General features: G+C 49.3%; 1 protein-coding gene across 6 annotated transcripts in view; it reads left to right on the top strand.

Moving 5' to 3' along the window:
• Positions 1-13,765, top strand: part of akap9 (A kinase (PRKA) anchor protein 9) — a 276,424-nt gene that overhangs the window by 164,984 nt on the left and 97,675 nt on the right. For all 6 annotated transcript variants that reach the window (XM_084313669.1, XM_084313670.1, XM_084313671.1 and 3 more), the window contains exon 22: positions 6,505-6,667. In XM_084313669.1, coding sequence (XP_084169795.1) covers positions 6,505-6,667 — 163 coding nt within the window. The remainder of the gene's footprint in view (positions 1-6,504; positions 6,668-13,765) is intronic.

Raw genomic sequence — 13,765 nt, forward strand, 5'->3', positions numbered from 1 at the left:
GCTACAGTACGTTGGTAGGCGTTTGCATAGACCTCTACACACTACCGTCGGAGACACCCTTTCAGCTGTTTATTGAATGTGAAAAAAACTAACCGTAACCCTAAACCTAATAGTTAATCAAACCTTCAAATAAACCTTAACCCTGAATGTACCAATCATGACATGGGTTGGTAGTGTAGATGTCAATGCACTCGCCTCCAACAGCAGAGACCGCTGGCTCAAGCCCCACTTGCCAAAATGTTCTAGTTGCACCTTAACACATTCAGGGCCATTTGGATCCGTCTAATCTCACTCTATAAGGCCAGCATATTATAATAAGGTTTCATTGTGCGTGAGGTTGTTTGTAGAGCTAAATCTATACTTTATAGTATTGCTATCTGTCCATTCTCATTGTCAATTAACACTATAAACCGTCCCTTCAAAATGGCTTAAAGAATTTTTTTTTTCATCAATACATTCCCATTTTATAGCGTCTTGAATATAAGCGTTATATGGGATTGGTCTGGTATATTTCCTGCAAAACGAGATACAGGCTGCTAAGCTAATAACGTTAAATCGAATGGCGTTTCGGCCCTACAGAAGCTAGAGCTAAAAATCTAAATGCATATGATCGATATAATGTTCCACCATGAATGCATGAAGGGTGGGGGGGGGGGGGGGGGGGGGGGGGGGGGGGGACGTAATTTCTGATTATTGATTACCAATAACGGCATTAGCCTCAGTAGCCACATTCGCTGATCGCCTGGTTGGCTATGATAACAAGGCCTGATCAGCGTGTAATTTACGTGAAAAAGATCTTACCTGTGGCCGGTTGGACTGCAAAAAGGATTTCCCAGTTATCAATCGCCATCTGGTAGATCCATATGTCCATTGGCTGATGATATATTCCTTTACTGAATTCAGCTCCCAAAACGTATTCCATGCTACATGCTACATGCATAGATTCACCCTAACAGGAAAGTCCATTTGAGATAAAAAAAAAATAAAACACCTTTCTGCCACAGGGAACACTGCATTATCGAGACAGCGCCCCTACGAGGATCTGGCCGGTAATGCACTTTTCCGAATTCCAAGAGTAGGGTAAATCTGCAGTGCCGCTCAGTGACATTGAGTAGGTTATTAAAATGGAATAAAAGCCAAAACAACCTTGCCACGGACATGTCCGTGGTTGGCCCTCTACCATTGGATCCGAAACACGGACATGTCCGTGCTTGGCCGGGAATGTGTTAACTATGGTTGCCGTGGTAATCTACACCCTCCCTAGACTGACATTAGGGCAGCATGTGGTAGTCTACACCCTCCCCAGACCAGACCGACAGTAGGGCAGCATGTGGTAGCCTACACCCTCCCCCAACCGACAGTAGGGCAGCATGTGGTCGTCTATACCCTCCCCAGACTGACAGTAGGGCAGCATGTGGTAGGCTATACCCTCCCCAGACCGACAGTAGGGCAGCATGTGGTAGTCTACACCCTCCCCAGACTGACAGTAGGGCAGCATGTGGTAGTCTACACTCTCCCTAGACTGACAGTAGGGCAGCATGTGGTAGTCTACACCCTCCCTAGACTGACAGTAGGGCAGCATGTGGTAGCCTACACCCTCCCCAGACCAACAGTAGGGCAGCATGTAGTAGTCTACACCCTCCCCAGACTGACAGTAGGGCAGCATGTGGTAGTCTACACCCTCCCCAGACCAGACCAACAGTAGGGCAGCATGTGATAGCCTACACCCTCCCCAGACTGACAGTAGGGCAGCATGTGGTAGCCTACACCCTCCCCAGACTGACAGTAGGGCAGCATGTGGTAGCCTACACCCTCCCCAGACCAACAGTAGGGCAGCATGTGGTAGCCTACACCCTCCCCAGACTGACAGTAGGGCAGCATGTGGTTGTGGTAGCCTACACCCTCCCCATACTGACAGTAGGGCAGCATGTGATAGTCTACACCCTCCTCAGACCGACAGTAGGGCAGCATGTGATAGTCTACACCCTCCTCAGACCGACAGTAGGGCAGCATGTGGTAGTCTACACCCTCCCCAGACCGACAGTAGAGCAGCATGTGGTTGTCTACAAAAAGGTACAGTATAAAGGGAAAGAAAGAGCACCATGACAATTGTATTACAAAGAAAAGACACCAAAAATATGTCAAATCTGTAATTTGCACTGTAAAAAATTAAATACCGCCTAGTACTATTATCTAGGTGTTCAGTGTCTCTTTTCAGTTTCACCTGTAATGTTGCAGATCAAGGATGGCACAGTATGACTCTTGTGCAGTGCGGTAGCGTGACTACATGGCAGTTGCCATTGTGATACACTGTGACCTTTGAACCTTTGCACAGGGAAATGGTCCCTCGTAAAACAAATGAACACAGGAGAGAGTGTGTACACTGTGGACACTTGAACGCTTTATTGCATCATGATGGTTTCTTACTAACTTGACCGGGAAATGCTCTGTGACTTTACTGTAAGGCCATCCGATAAAGCTCTTCGGTCATCGGGGGTATATTATTGATTTAGATAAAGTTTCCTTCATTTGCTATTTGCAGCACCAGTGTCCATGTGTTACTGGTCATCATGGCTAGAAGGCATCCGCATGTTGTTGAAATGCATCATAACTTTGAAAATCAATGATTTTTATCTCCATTTCTAGGTTAAAGGTAGAATCTGTAATGTCGCCAAACAGTGATATTGTGCATTGTTTAACCACATATGCATCGGGCAAAAATGGGGCTAGTTTTGCACAACACGCCTGCCGATTTATTATACTTTATACTTATAGCACATGCAAAAGAGTCTGGTCTCTTTTGAAAGGAAACATTCTGATCTTTCTTCCACAACAAAGAAGAATCACTAACTCAAAGAGGTTTGAACACACTGAAGTAAAAGTTTTGTGTAAACTTGTGTTTACTTGTTGCCAGATGCCTGTTTTTAAGTTCCACCTGAGAGGTAGGAGCTGGAACGCATAACTGTTCCATAGCCTGAAGTCTTATCTAGCACAGGTCCAAGGTTTATACTGTAATAATAAATGTAAAATTTGTGTTTTACAAAGGTTTTTGTAATGTACTGTGTACTGGCGAATAATTTGGCATGATTATCCAAAATGCAGTCAATGGTCTCTAACTACACAACCTCAAGACCCCTCCGCTTTACATCCTCTGGCTGCCTCAGACCTACTCCTATCCGAGCTCAGGGGGGTCGTCAAAGAGAAGCCGCCTATTCTCTGTCCTCGCTCCACAATGGTGGAACAAACATCCCACCACAGTTAGGACAGCTGAAAACCCGACCAATATTTCGCCCTCGACTAAAAACACACAAAAGAAAAGAAGATATATATATTTTTTTTTACTACTTACTGTCTTATACTATCATGGACTCTTCCTACTGTACTAATATGTCTTTACTACTAACTATGCACTCAACACTGAAGCACCCAAGTTTCAGCACAGTTTGATGAACATTGTTACTCGGCTGTAAGAGTTGTACCCTTCCTGCTGACCAGTCAGACAGAACTTGTAACTCACTTTGAATAACAGTGTTCAGCTAAATGACCAAATGTAAATGTGAAAAAGTTGGTGAGGAAGGCTAGCTCAGTCGAGCTGGTCAAATTTAGAAGTGGTGACCGAGAGGAGGACGAGGAAAAAGCTGGATGCTATACTGGAAAACCTTCCCACCCCCTCTATGAGGAGCTAGCCATGATGAAAACCCATATGAGGAGCTAGCCAGGATGAAAACTCCTATGAGGAGCTAGCCAGGAGGAAAACCCCTCCCACCCCCCTATGAGGAGCTAGCCAGGAGGAAAACCCCTCCCACCCCCCTATGAAGAGCTAGCCAGGAGGAAAACCCCTCCCACCCCCCTATGAGGAGCTAGCCAGGAGGAAAACCCCTCCCACGCCCTCTATGAGGAGCTAGCCAGGAGGAAAACTCCTCCCACCCCCCTATGAGGAGTTAGCCAGGAGGAAAACTCCTCCCACCCCCTCTATGAGGAGCTAGCCAGTAGGAAAACTCCTCCCACCCCTCTATGAGGAGTTAGCCAGGAGGAAAACTCCTCCCACCCCCTCTATGAGGAGCTAGCCAGGAGGAAAACTCCTCCCACCCCTCTATGAGGAGCTAGCCAGGAGGAAAACTCCTCCCACCCCCCTATGAGGAGTTAGCCAGGAGGAAAACTCCTCCCACCCCTCTATGAGGAGTTAGCCAGGAGGAAAACTCCTCCCACCCCCTCTATGAGGAGCTAGCCAGGAGGAAAACTCCTCCCACCCCCCTATGAGGAGTTAGCCAGGAGGAAAACTCGTCCCACGCCCTCTATGAGGAGCTAGCCAGGAGGAAAACTCCTCCCACTCCCTTATGAGGAGTTAGCCAGGAGGAAAACTCCTCCCACCCCCTCTATGAGGAGCTAGCCAGGAGGAAAACTCCTCCCACCCCCTCTATGAGGAGCTAGCCAGGAGGAAAACTCCTCCCACCCCCTCTATGAGGAGCTAGCCAGGAGGAAAACTCCTCCAACCCCCCTATGAGGAGCTAGCCAAGAGGAAAACTCCTCCCACCCCCTCTATGAGGAGCTAGCCAGGAGGAAAACTCCTCCCACCCCCTCTATGAGGAGCTAGCCAGGAGGAAAACTCCTCCCACCCCCTCTATGAGGAGCTAGCCAGGAGGAAAACTCCTCCCACCCCCTCTATGAGGAGCTAGCCAGGAGGAAAACTCCTCCCACCCCCTCTATGAGGAGCTAGCCAGGAGGAAAACTCCTCCCACCCCCCTATGAGGAGCTAGCCAGGAGGAAAACTCCTCCCACCCCCTCTATGAGGAGCTAGCCAGGAGGAAAACTCCTCCCACCCCCTCTGAGGAGCTAGCCAGGAGGAAAACTCCCCCCACCCCCCCCCTATGAGGAGCTAGCCAGGAGGAAAACCCCTCCCACCCCCTCTATGAGGAGCCAGCCAGGATGCGTCTATATTAATCCCAGCCGAAGAGTGCTTCACGTTTCTCTGATTGGCCACGACGCCCATGTGACCGCGGCGCGCGGCAGAGCGGTAGAGCGGAAATAGGCTGCTGCCTCCGCGTCAAGAAAGACAGACAGGCATTCTATTGCCATGCTCTGCGACAAACCCAAACCTTAACCAACTCCGAAAGAATGCCTAAACGTAACCCTAACCTTAACCAACTCCGAAAGAGGGGGGGCAGAACACTGGCTGGCGTCGTGTCACTTAGTAACGAGAGAAAGGGCGCGGCTACGGGGCTGGCCGCCGTTGCTAGGGGAAAGACGTTATAGCTGTGAGTTTCTTCCAGTTTAAGAAGGAAGACTAACCAGATTAAGAGACGAGTCAGACGCGTAGACAGGTGGACAGAGAGACTGCAGTAGCTGGAGGGTGGGGGATGGGAGGCCCCTCCGCGTCTAGTTTTTTACCAACGGATTTCCAGTTCTGCGATCTGATTGGCCACTGACGTTTCTGGTGCGATCTGATTGGCCACTGACGTTTTTGGTCATGTGACATGTGCGCCCAATCGCGTGACGCCTGTTTCTGCGCCCATTTCCGCCTCGAACAGCCTGCAAACTACCTAACGCCTAGTTTATCACTGGTTAAGCTTAGGCGACTCTTTCGAAGTTGGTTAAGGTTAGAGTTTGGAATCAGGGCTGGTGTTCTATCGCCCTGCTCTAAGACAAACTCTAACCTTAACCAACTTCGAAAGAGTGCCTAAGCTTAACCGGTGATAGAAACAGGCGTCACACGATTGGCGCAGATGTCACACGCCCAGAAACGTCAGTGGCCAATCAGATTGCAGAACGCGAACGCGGAACTGGAAATCCGTTGGTAAAAGTAATCAGGCAGCCCCTCCACCCTCCGGAGCCACGAGATAGATAGCTTCGGCTAACGGGGAAGGCTTTTGGCTAACCACTGGGCCGCAACAATCATCGAGCTGATAGCAGGAGAGATCGGTAGAATTAATGAATTTAATAGACTTTTCAAAGACTTTCAGAACTGTTTCCATCTTGTACGAGTGATTATGGAATAAACATCAACATCAAGGAAAGCGACAATGTTTTCGAGTAAATTTTTTGTACGGATGCATTAACGGGGTGAAACAGTGTTACAGCCAGTACGGGGGAGGTCGATTTCCAAGTAAGATTAGATAACCATCATTCAACAAAAAACAACTCCACGCAGAAACTTCACGGAACCACAGGTGACGAGTTGATTACAGGCTGAAAACACTATCTATCACATGTATTGTAATTAAATCAAATATTGTCAGTGCTGTTTGGTCCATGTGTTCTGGTGCTTGAAGAGCGACATGGTGATCATTAGTGCAACAGCTGCAGGGTTCCTCTCACATGAGAACCACAAAGACATTGTGGACAGAACGCTATTCAAGGCAAACTATTTGGATTGCAATGACAATTCTATTCAACATTTCTATTTGAAAACTGATTACTGGCAGGTGCAGAAAGCATTGTTTGTTATAATACAATGTCCCCCCCCCCCCCCCACCTGTCGTTCTGTCTCCCTCCTCCTGCTCTCAGCTGGAGCACGCCCGGGTGACCCAGACGGAGCTGATGCGGGAGTCCTTCCGCCACAACCAGGAGATGGGCGAGCTGCTGCAGAAGCAGGAGGAGCTGCAGGAGAGGCTGACCGAGGAGGCGCGCGCCAGGGAGCAGCTGGCCCTGGAGCTGCACCGGGCTGAGGGTGAGTGCTGGGGCTGGAGGTCAGAGGGTGAGTCCTGGGGCTGGAGGTCAGAGGGTGAGTCCTAGGCTGGAGGTCAGAGGTTGAGTCCTGGGCTGGAGGTCAGAGGGTGAGTCCTAGGCTGGAGGTCAGAGGTTGAGTCCTGGGCTGGAGGTCAGAGGGTGAGTCCTGGGCTGGAGGTCAGAGGGTGAGTCCTAGGCTGGAGGTCAGAGGGTGAGTCCTAGGGCTGGAGGGTGGAGGTCAGATGATGAGTCCTGGGCTGGAGGTCAGAGGGTGAGTCCTGGGCTGGAGGGTGGAGGTCAGATGATGAGTCCTGGGCTGGAGGTCAGAGGGTGAGTCCTGGGCTGGAGGGTGGAGGTCAGATGATGAGTCCTGGGCTGGAGGTCAGAGGGTGAGTCCTAGGCTGGAGGTCAGAGGGTGAGTCCTAGGCTGGAGGTCAGATGATGAGTCCTGGGCTGGAGGGTGGAGGTCAGATGACCTGGGCTGGAGGTCAGAGGGTGAGTCCTGGGCTGGAGGGTGGAGGTCAGATGATGAGTCCTGGGCTGGAGGTCAGAGGGTGAGTCCTGGGCTGGAGGTCAGAGGGTGAGTCCTAGGGCTGGAGGTCAGAGGTTGAGTCCTAGGGCTGGAGGTCAGATGATGAGTCCTGGGCTGGAGGTCAGAGGGTGAGTCCTAGGGCTGGAGGGTGGAGGTCAGAGGATGAGTCCTGGGCTGGAGGTCAGAGGGTGAGTCCTGGGCTGGAGGTCAGAGGGTGAGTCCTGGGCTGGAGGTCAGATGATGAGTCCTGGGCTGGAGGTCAGAGGGTGAGTCCTAGGCTGGAGGTCAGAGGGTGAGTCCTGGGCTGGAGGTCAGAGGATGAGTCCTGGGCTGGAGGTCAGAGGGTGAGTCCTGGGCTGGAGGTCAGAGGATGAGTCCTGGGCTGGAGGTCAGAGGGTGAGTCCTGGGCTGGAGGTCAGAGGTTGAGTCCTGGGCTGGAGGTCAGAGGGTGAGTCCTGGGCTGGAGGTCAGAGGGTGAGTCCTGGGCTGGAGGTCAGAGGGTGAGTCCTAGGCTGGAGGTCAGAGGGTGAGTCCTGGGCTGGAGGTCAGAGGATGAGTCCTGGGCTGGAGGTCAGAGGATGAGTCCTGGGCTGGAGGTCAGAGGGTGAGTCCTGGGCTGGAGGTCAGAGGGTGAGTCCTGGGCTGGAGGTCAGAGGATGAGTCCTGGGCTGGAGGTCAGGTTGAGTCCTGGGCTGGAGGTCAGAGGGTGAGTCCTGGGCTGGAGGTCAGAGGGTGAGTCCTGGGCTGGAGGTCAGAGGGTGAGTCCTGGGCTGGAGGTCAGAGGGTGAGTCCTGGGCTGGAGGTCAGAGGGTGAGTCCTGGGCTGGAGGTCAGAGGGTGAGTCCTGGGCTGGAGGTCAGAGGGTGAGTCCTGGGCTGGAGGTCAGAGGATGAGTCCTGGGCTGGAGGTCAGAGGGTGAGTCCTGGGCTGGAGGTCAGAGGGTGAGTCCTAGGCTGGAGGTCAGAGGGTGAGTCCTGGGCTGGAGGTCAGAGGATGAGTCCTGGGCTGGAGGTCAGAGGGTGAGTCCTGGGCTGGAGGTCAGAGGATGAGTCCTGGGCTGGAGGTCAGAGGGTGAGTCCTGGGCTGGAGGTCAGAGGGTGAGTCCTGGGCTTAATGGACACTGGAAAACAAACAACTAACTGTAAGATACAGGTTAGAAGCGTTTCATCTTCCAGAGAAAGGAGCTCTGCCTATTATTGAATATGTATTTTAAGTTTTTATTTTGCTGTAATTTCACACTCCCATTAATTTCCTCGTTGAGCCAGTGTTGTAGTACTTGAGTCCGAGTCCTGGACTTATTTTCAGGACTTGTGACTCGACTAGGACTTGAGCACTGATGACTCGGACTTGGGACTTGGACTCGAGCATTGACTGCATTCGGACTCGAAAGGTGCAGACGAGGACTCGGACTTGTTAATTGATGAATACCATTTTAGTTTTTTTTTAATAGGCCCTAATCACTTGGCATAAGATATTAATGGCTAGTGCATTTGTTTGGCTAATGTGTCACAAAGTAAATAAACTCCTCTGCTGTGTCATTTATGTTTAATGTAGACCTTTTTTTATTTGTATGTCAGCTCTTTGACTGCCAGAGTGGAGTGGACTCAACCTTGATGACTTGGACTCGGACTAGGGTAATGGGGACTCGACTTGGACTCGACTCTGGCTCTACTTTGGTGACTGGGACTCGAACACTGGGGACTCGAGACTCGACTTTAGTGACTCGACTACAACACTGCATTCAGCTTAGGGCTGGGCGATAAAACGATAACGATAACTATCGCGATAAATAATTTCCTCGAAATAAACATGAAACGTGGTCGCAAAGTTTCGATATATCGATTTTCCAAGCTTGGCTCCGTTCAGCCTCGGCTCAGCACACTCACTAACAACAACCAACGTTACGTGATGACGTGTTTACGCACAACAGCTAACAACAACCAATCAGTGAAGGAGATGGCCGAGAGCGAAGTATACCCGGAAGGAGGTAGGACTCACTCACTCAACAACAAGGCTTGCTAGGCTAATTAGCTTGCACGGCGATGTTTTATATATTTACGTGCCGAGTATGTGTGTGATGTGAATTCTGAGGCCACGTTTATAGTAGTGGGGGTATACAGTGGACGTCGTTTCAATATATTGTGGCGGAAGAGAGTATTTTAGTGTAATATTTAGCACATTGTCATGGAATAAACCGCTTAGATACTACAGGCTTGCTAGGCTAATTAGCTTGCACGGCGATGTTTTATATATTTACGTGCCGAGTATGTGTGTGTTTTGAATTCTGAGGCCACGTTTATAGTAGTGTGGGGTATACAGTTCGTTTCAATATATTGTGGCGGAAGAGAGTATTTTAGTGTCATATTTATTGTCATGAGATACTCCGCTTGTCGGCTAACTACTAACGTGCGCGGACTGATGACGACATCAACTCGACTTGAGACATTCGCAGCCATAGATATCTATGTTCGCAGCAGCATAAGAAGTTAATTAAACTTGACGGACATTATATCGACGATAATTATCGATATCGAATTATATGAAAATTATTTTATAATTTTATCGCGATAGCGTTTTTGGTCATATCGCCCAGCCCTAATTCAGCTGCCTGATGAGATTACATTGTCACTTTCCCCAAAAGGTTTTGAAGCACATTCTTAGTGAATGTGCAGGCATGAGTACAGTGCAGGCTTTTTTTCTAACATGTTGTAGTACCTTCTAAACAATATTAAAATGTTTTTAAAACGGCTGTCGTTCCCCTTTAAACCATCAAATGCACACTTCCATGCACACTACTGAGGGAACTGGTTTTCGAATATATTTTGAAAACCATGGGGGTGGGGGGGGGGGAGAGGGAGGGAGAGGGAGGGAGAGAGAGAGAGAGATCAAACGGCCCTTAGATCTCATTATAATATTAAGCTTTTCTTATTTGTTTTACAACCTGATCATATTTGTTTGTTTTACAACCTGATCACCTTTAAATGGTGCAGTATATGAACAGTCACAGCATACAGTATATGGTTAATATTTGCTAGATCACATATATCAATAACAGTGCTATTTGTTTTTTGTGATCAATGTGATGTCTGTAAATAATATAATTATTATAATATATTATAATTGAGACATGAATGGAATAAATCATGTTTATCTTGAAAAATATAAATGAAACAAGGTGGAGGCAGACGGTGAAGGTACACAGTGATTAATTAGCTTTCACGAATAATGATGCAGGCTTACCTGTATGCCTGATATGTGGTGAGAAATTTGCGAACAACAACAAATTTACTTTTTTTCTTTTTTTTTTATCTACTTCTCCCCATTTTAAATTTTTCTCCCATCCCAATTTCGTATTATCCAATTCTAGCCTCCCCTGTCTCGAACGTTGTTAGACCATGCCTTGTCGGCTGGTCGGCTGCAATGTGGACCAAGCCTTGCATCACGTGTTCCCCTCCGGTATACGAGGAGGCAGCTGTTGCATCTTTTCACGTGTACAGCGCGATCTCTCAGCGGCGAGGAGTAACGCGTGGGAGGCTCACGCTGCCCCCATTGCTTCCTGATTCAGCTGTACAGGCGCACCAACCGACCTGTAGGAGTCGCTGTCCACAACGTCCGATCCCCACCCACCGGCTTTCCCACCCCCTAATACTGCCAATTGTATTAGTATGAACGACCAGCCAAGCCGGAAGCAACGCCGAGAGCTGGGCTCGAACCCAGCATCTCCTGCGTTAGTGGCGAGCGCCTTGCCCACTTGCACTTTTGCACTTGCCTTGCACTTTTTATTTTATAGATTTTCCACAAATAAGGGAAGGACTCAAATAGAGCTGCATAGTTCAGGGTTTTATTTCAAAGTAGGTCTACACATGGTAGTCTTTTTTCAAAGTGGACTACTTTTATTTGATAAATGTTCCACAAATAAGGGTAGGATTCAAATATACCTGAATAGTTCAGGGTTTTATTTCAAAGTCGGTCTACAGACACCAGTGTTTTGTCTCCTCTTCTGTGTTTTGTTTAAAAATAGGTCTACACAGCCAGTCTTTTTTCTCCTTCATAAGAGTTTGAGGTTTCCTTTGTTATAACAGGTAAAAACCGCAATAAAAAGTCAAATTTTTTCTTTTTGTTGCTTTATAATTCCATTAATGCAACAAACTGTGTGCTATAAGTATAAAGTATAATAAATAGCTAATTACTTTGGGTAGCAATTGTCAGGCGTTTTATGCTAAATGTGGGGTATGCTTATTGTTCTGAAGGTCCAGATTAATACTGAAAGTCTGCGTTTATTATTTTGTATAACTTGTATATTATTTATATATATAAGATATATATCCAACGCCATTCCGTTTGCACCATAGTATTCTTCGCTCGCCTCATTGGGTCCCGCCCTTGACATTGGAGGCGCCACCAGACGAGCCCCCCAGACAGAGTTCAAGACATGTCCGGACAAGTTCAGACTTGCCCATAGCAGGCGCATTGATTCTGGACAGGTAAATCGGCTGCGCCCTAGAAATCAGTCTGAGTATATATATTGTAGATGGCGCAAGCAGCCGTGTGAAGCAGTAACCTAACAGCAGTGGAAGTAACGAGTCGGCAGTATCAGAACAGGAGAAGCAGCAGAGCGAGATCGTAATACGTCCGGTACAGTTGTACACAGCCCTACCAGTGGTGTATCGTTACAGATAGCTAGTAGCTACTTAGATACGACTATAATATTGTAGAGCCATTATTGGCGCAGTATAGTGACTTGTGTAAGCGAAGTAACGTGGAGAAACGTATAGTTAAACCCAGCGGCGTTTGGATCTAACTACTCCCTGAAGACCGTCCGCGGGCTAGCTTCCAGTACAAACGAAGCTAGCTAGCTACCATCTATGCCATCGGGCTTTTGGATTAATAGCTATTAACCCTGCCATCGGGCACTAGGATTACAAGGACCGGAGCTTTTCTTCAGTGACCCCAGGATTATCCGACCATTCTTCAATTCCTCCGGAGCTTACAACTCCAGAGGGAAATCATCGTCTCCAGCTACCCCCCTTGCTTTGCCCCGTATCACCTCTTCTCACTCCCTGCAGAGCTTCGGTCGAGTATTCTTAACCTAGGAAATATTCATTACCACTGACTTTGATACTCTGACATTCTACTATTAAAAGAGCAACGTGATAATTCAGTTGTATATTGATATGATGATTAAAATACTGTAAACTTGGTATCCTTGTCCCCGTGCCGTCAATTGAGTGTCCGCCATATTTATCTAACTGTACTGTCTGGCAAGTAATAATCTTTAGTAGTGGTTTAATCTAAACAATCTTTTAATACTGTCCGGGTTGTGTAGCCCCTTAGCTACAATTGGTCCTTCGAGCCGGAGGGTATCAGTAATAATAATCATATTAGTAATAATATGGCCAGCGGCGGACACTCTCCAAACTGCTCTCCCCCATTAGAGCGCCCTAGGTGCCAGCGTCAGCCCCCTCCTCACTTGGAGAACTACGCTGTAGATTTACCTCCTAGCTTATCTACGAGGACGTTAAGCAAGGATACAATTAGTAGCTTAAGTATGCCCAACCTTATCGACCTGTCAACCCCACCGGTAGAGACCCAAGCTAGTTTAAGTGAAACCGACTTAGCTCACGGGGGGGGACAAGCGGGACATGAGTTGACTTGACTATGCCCATAGAACACCGCGCCCCTGAGGTGGACCTCGGACCGCATGAACCCATAGAAGATAAAGACCGCGCCCCCGAGATGGACCTCGGAGCGCAAGAAGGTAAAGAACGCGCCCCCGAGATGGACCTCGGAGCGCACCAGAGTAAAGAGCACCGCGGCCCCGAGATGGACCTCGGAGCGCGGGAGAAGACAAAGTACAGCGCCCCCGAGATGGACCTCGGAGCGCGTAAGGAGACCAGGTCACCGCCAAACCCTGCCAACTCCAAAAAATCACCATCATCAGCGTCATCCCCAAGCGAGGCCGACCAGAGGCTAGCGCAAGTCCTGATCGCCACGCTAACCGCTTCAGCAAAAAGAGACCGCCTCCCGGGTGAGCGTGACCGCCTCCAGTCGCAACAAGAAAGTGAGCGTGAACATTCCAGAGTGGAAGAGAGACGTCTCCAGGCGCAACAAGAGGGTGAGCGTGCACGTCTCCAGGCGCAACGAGAGAGTGAGCGCGAACATCTCAGACTGGAAGAGAGGCGCCTCCAGGCTGAAGAAACCATAGAGCGAGACCGCGCCAATGCACAGCGTGACGCAGCCAATGCGCAGCGCGATGCACGAGATCATCACGACACGGGTCGAGGGCACCTTCTCCTCCCCGACAAAGCTACACGGGACCCAGCCTACGGGAAGAACCTGCTTACGTTGCAGAGCAGCTAACCGAGCGACTACAAAGCCTAGCGGAGGACGAGGGAGGACAGAAAGCCCACCCGCACGACCCCATCTCAGACCAGGAGGAACAGTGCAGCCCCGGTCTCAGTCCCGACGCGAGGCGTTATGAACCCCCAACCCGTCCCAGTGGGGAGTTCGAGCAACAGACAGCACCGAGGAATAGTGCCTGGGGGCCCAGTCTCTGGTTCCCGCCCAG

The sequence above is a fragment of the Notolepis coatsorum genome, assembly GCF_963971535.1.
Source record: "Notolepis coatsorum genome assembly, chromosome: 4".
NCBI classification, from domain to species: Eukaryota; Metazoa; Chordata; class Actinopteri; order Aulopiformes; family Paralepididae; genus Notolepis; species Notolepis coatsorum.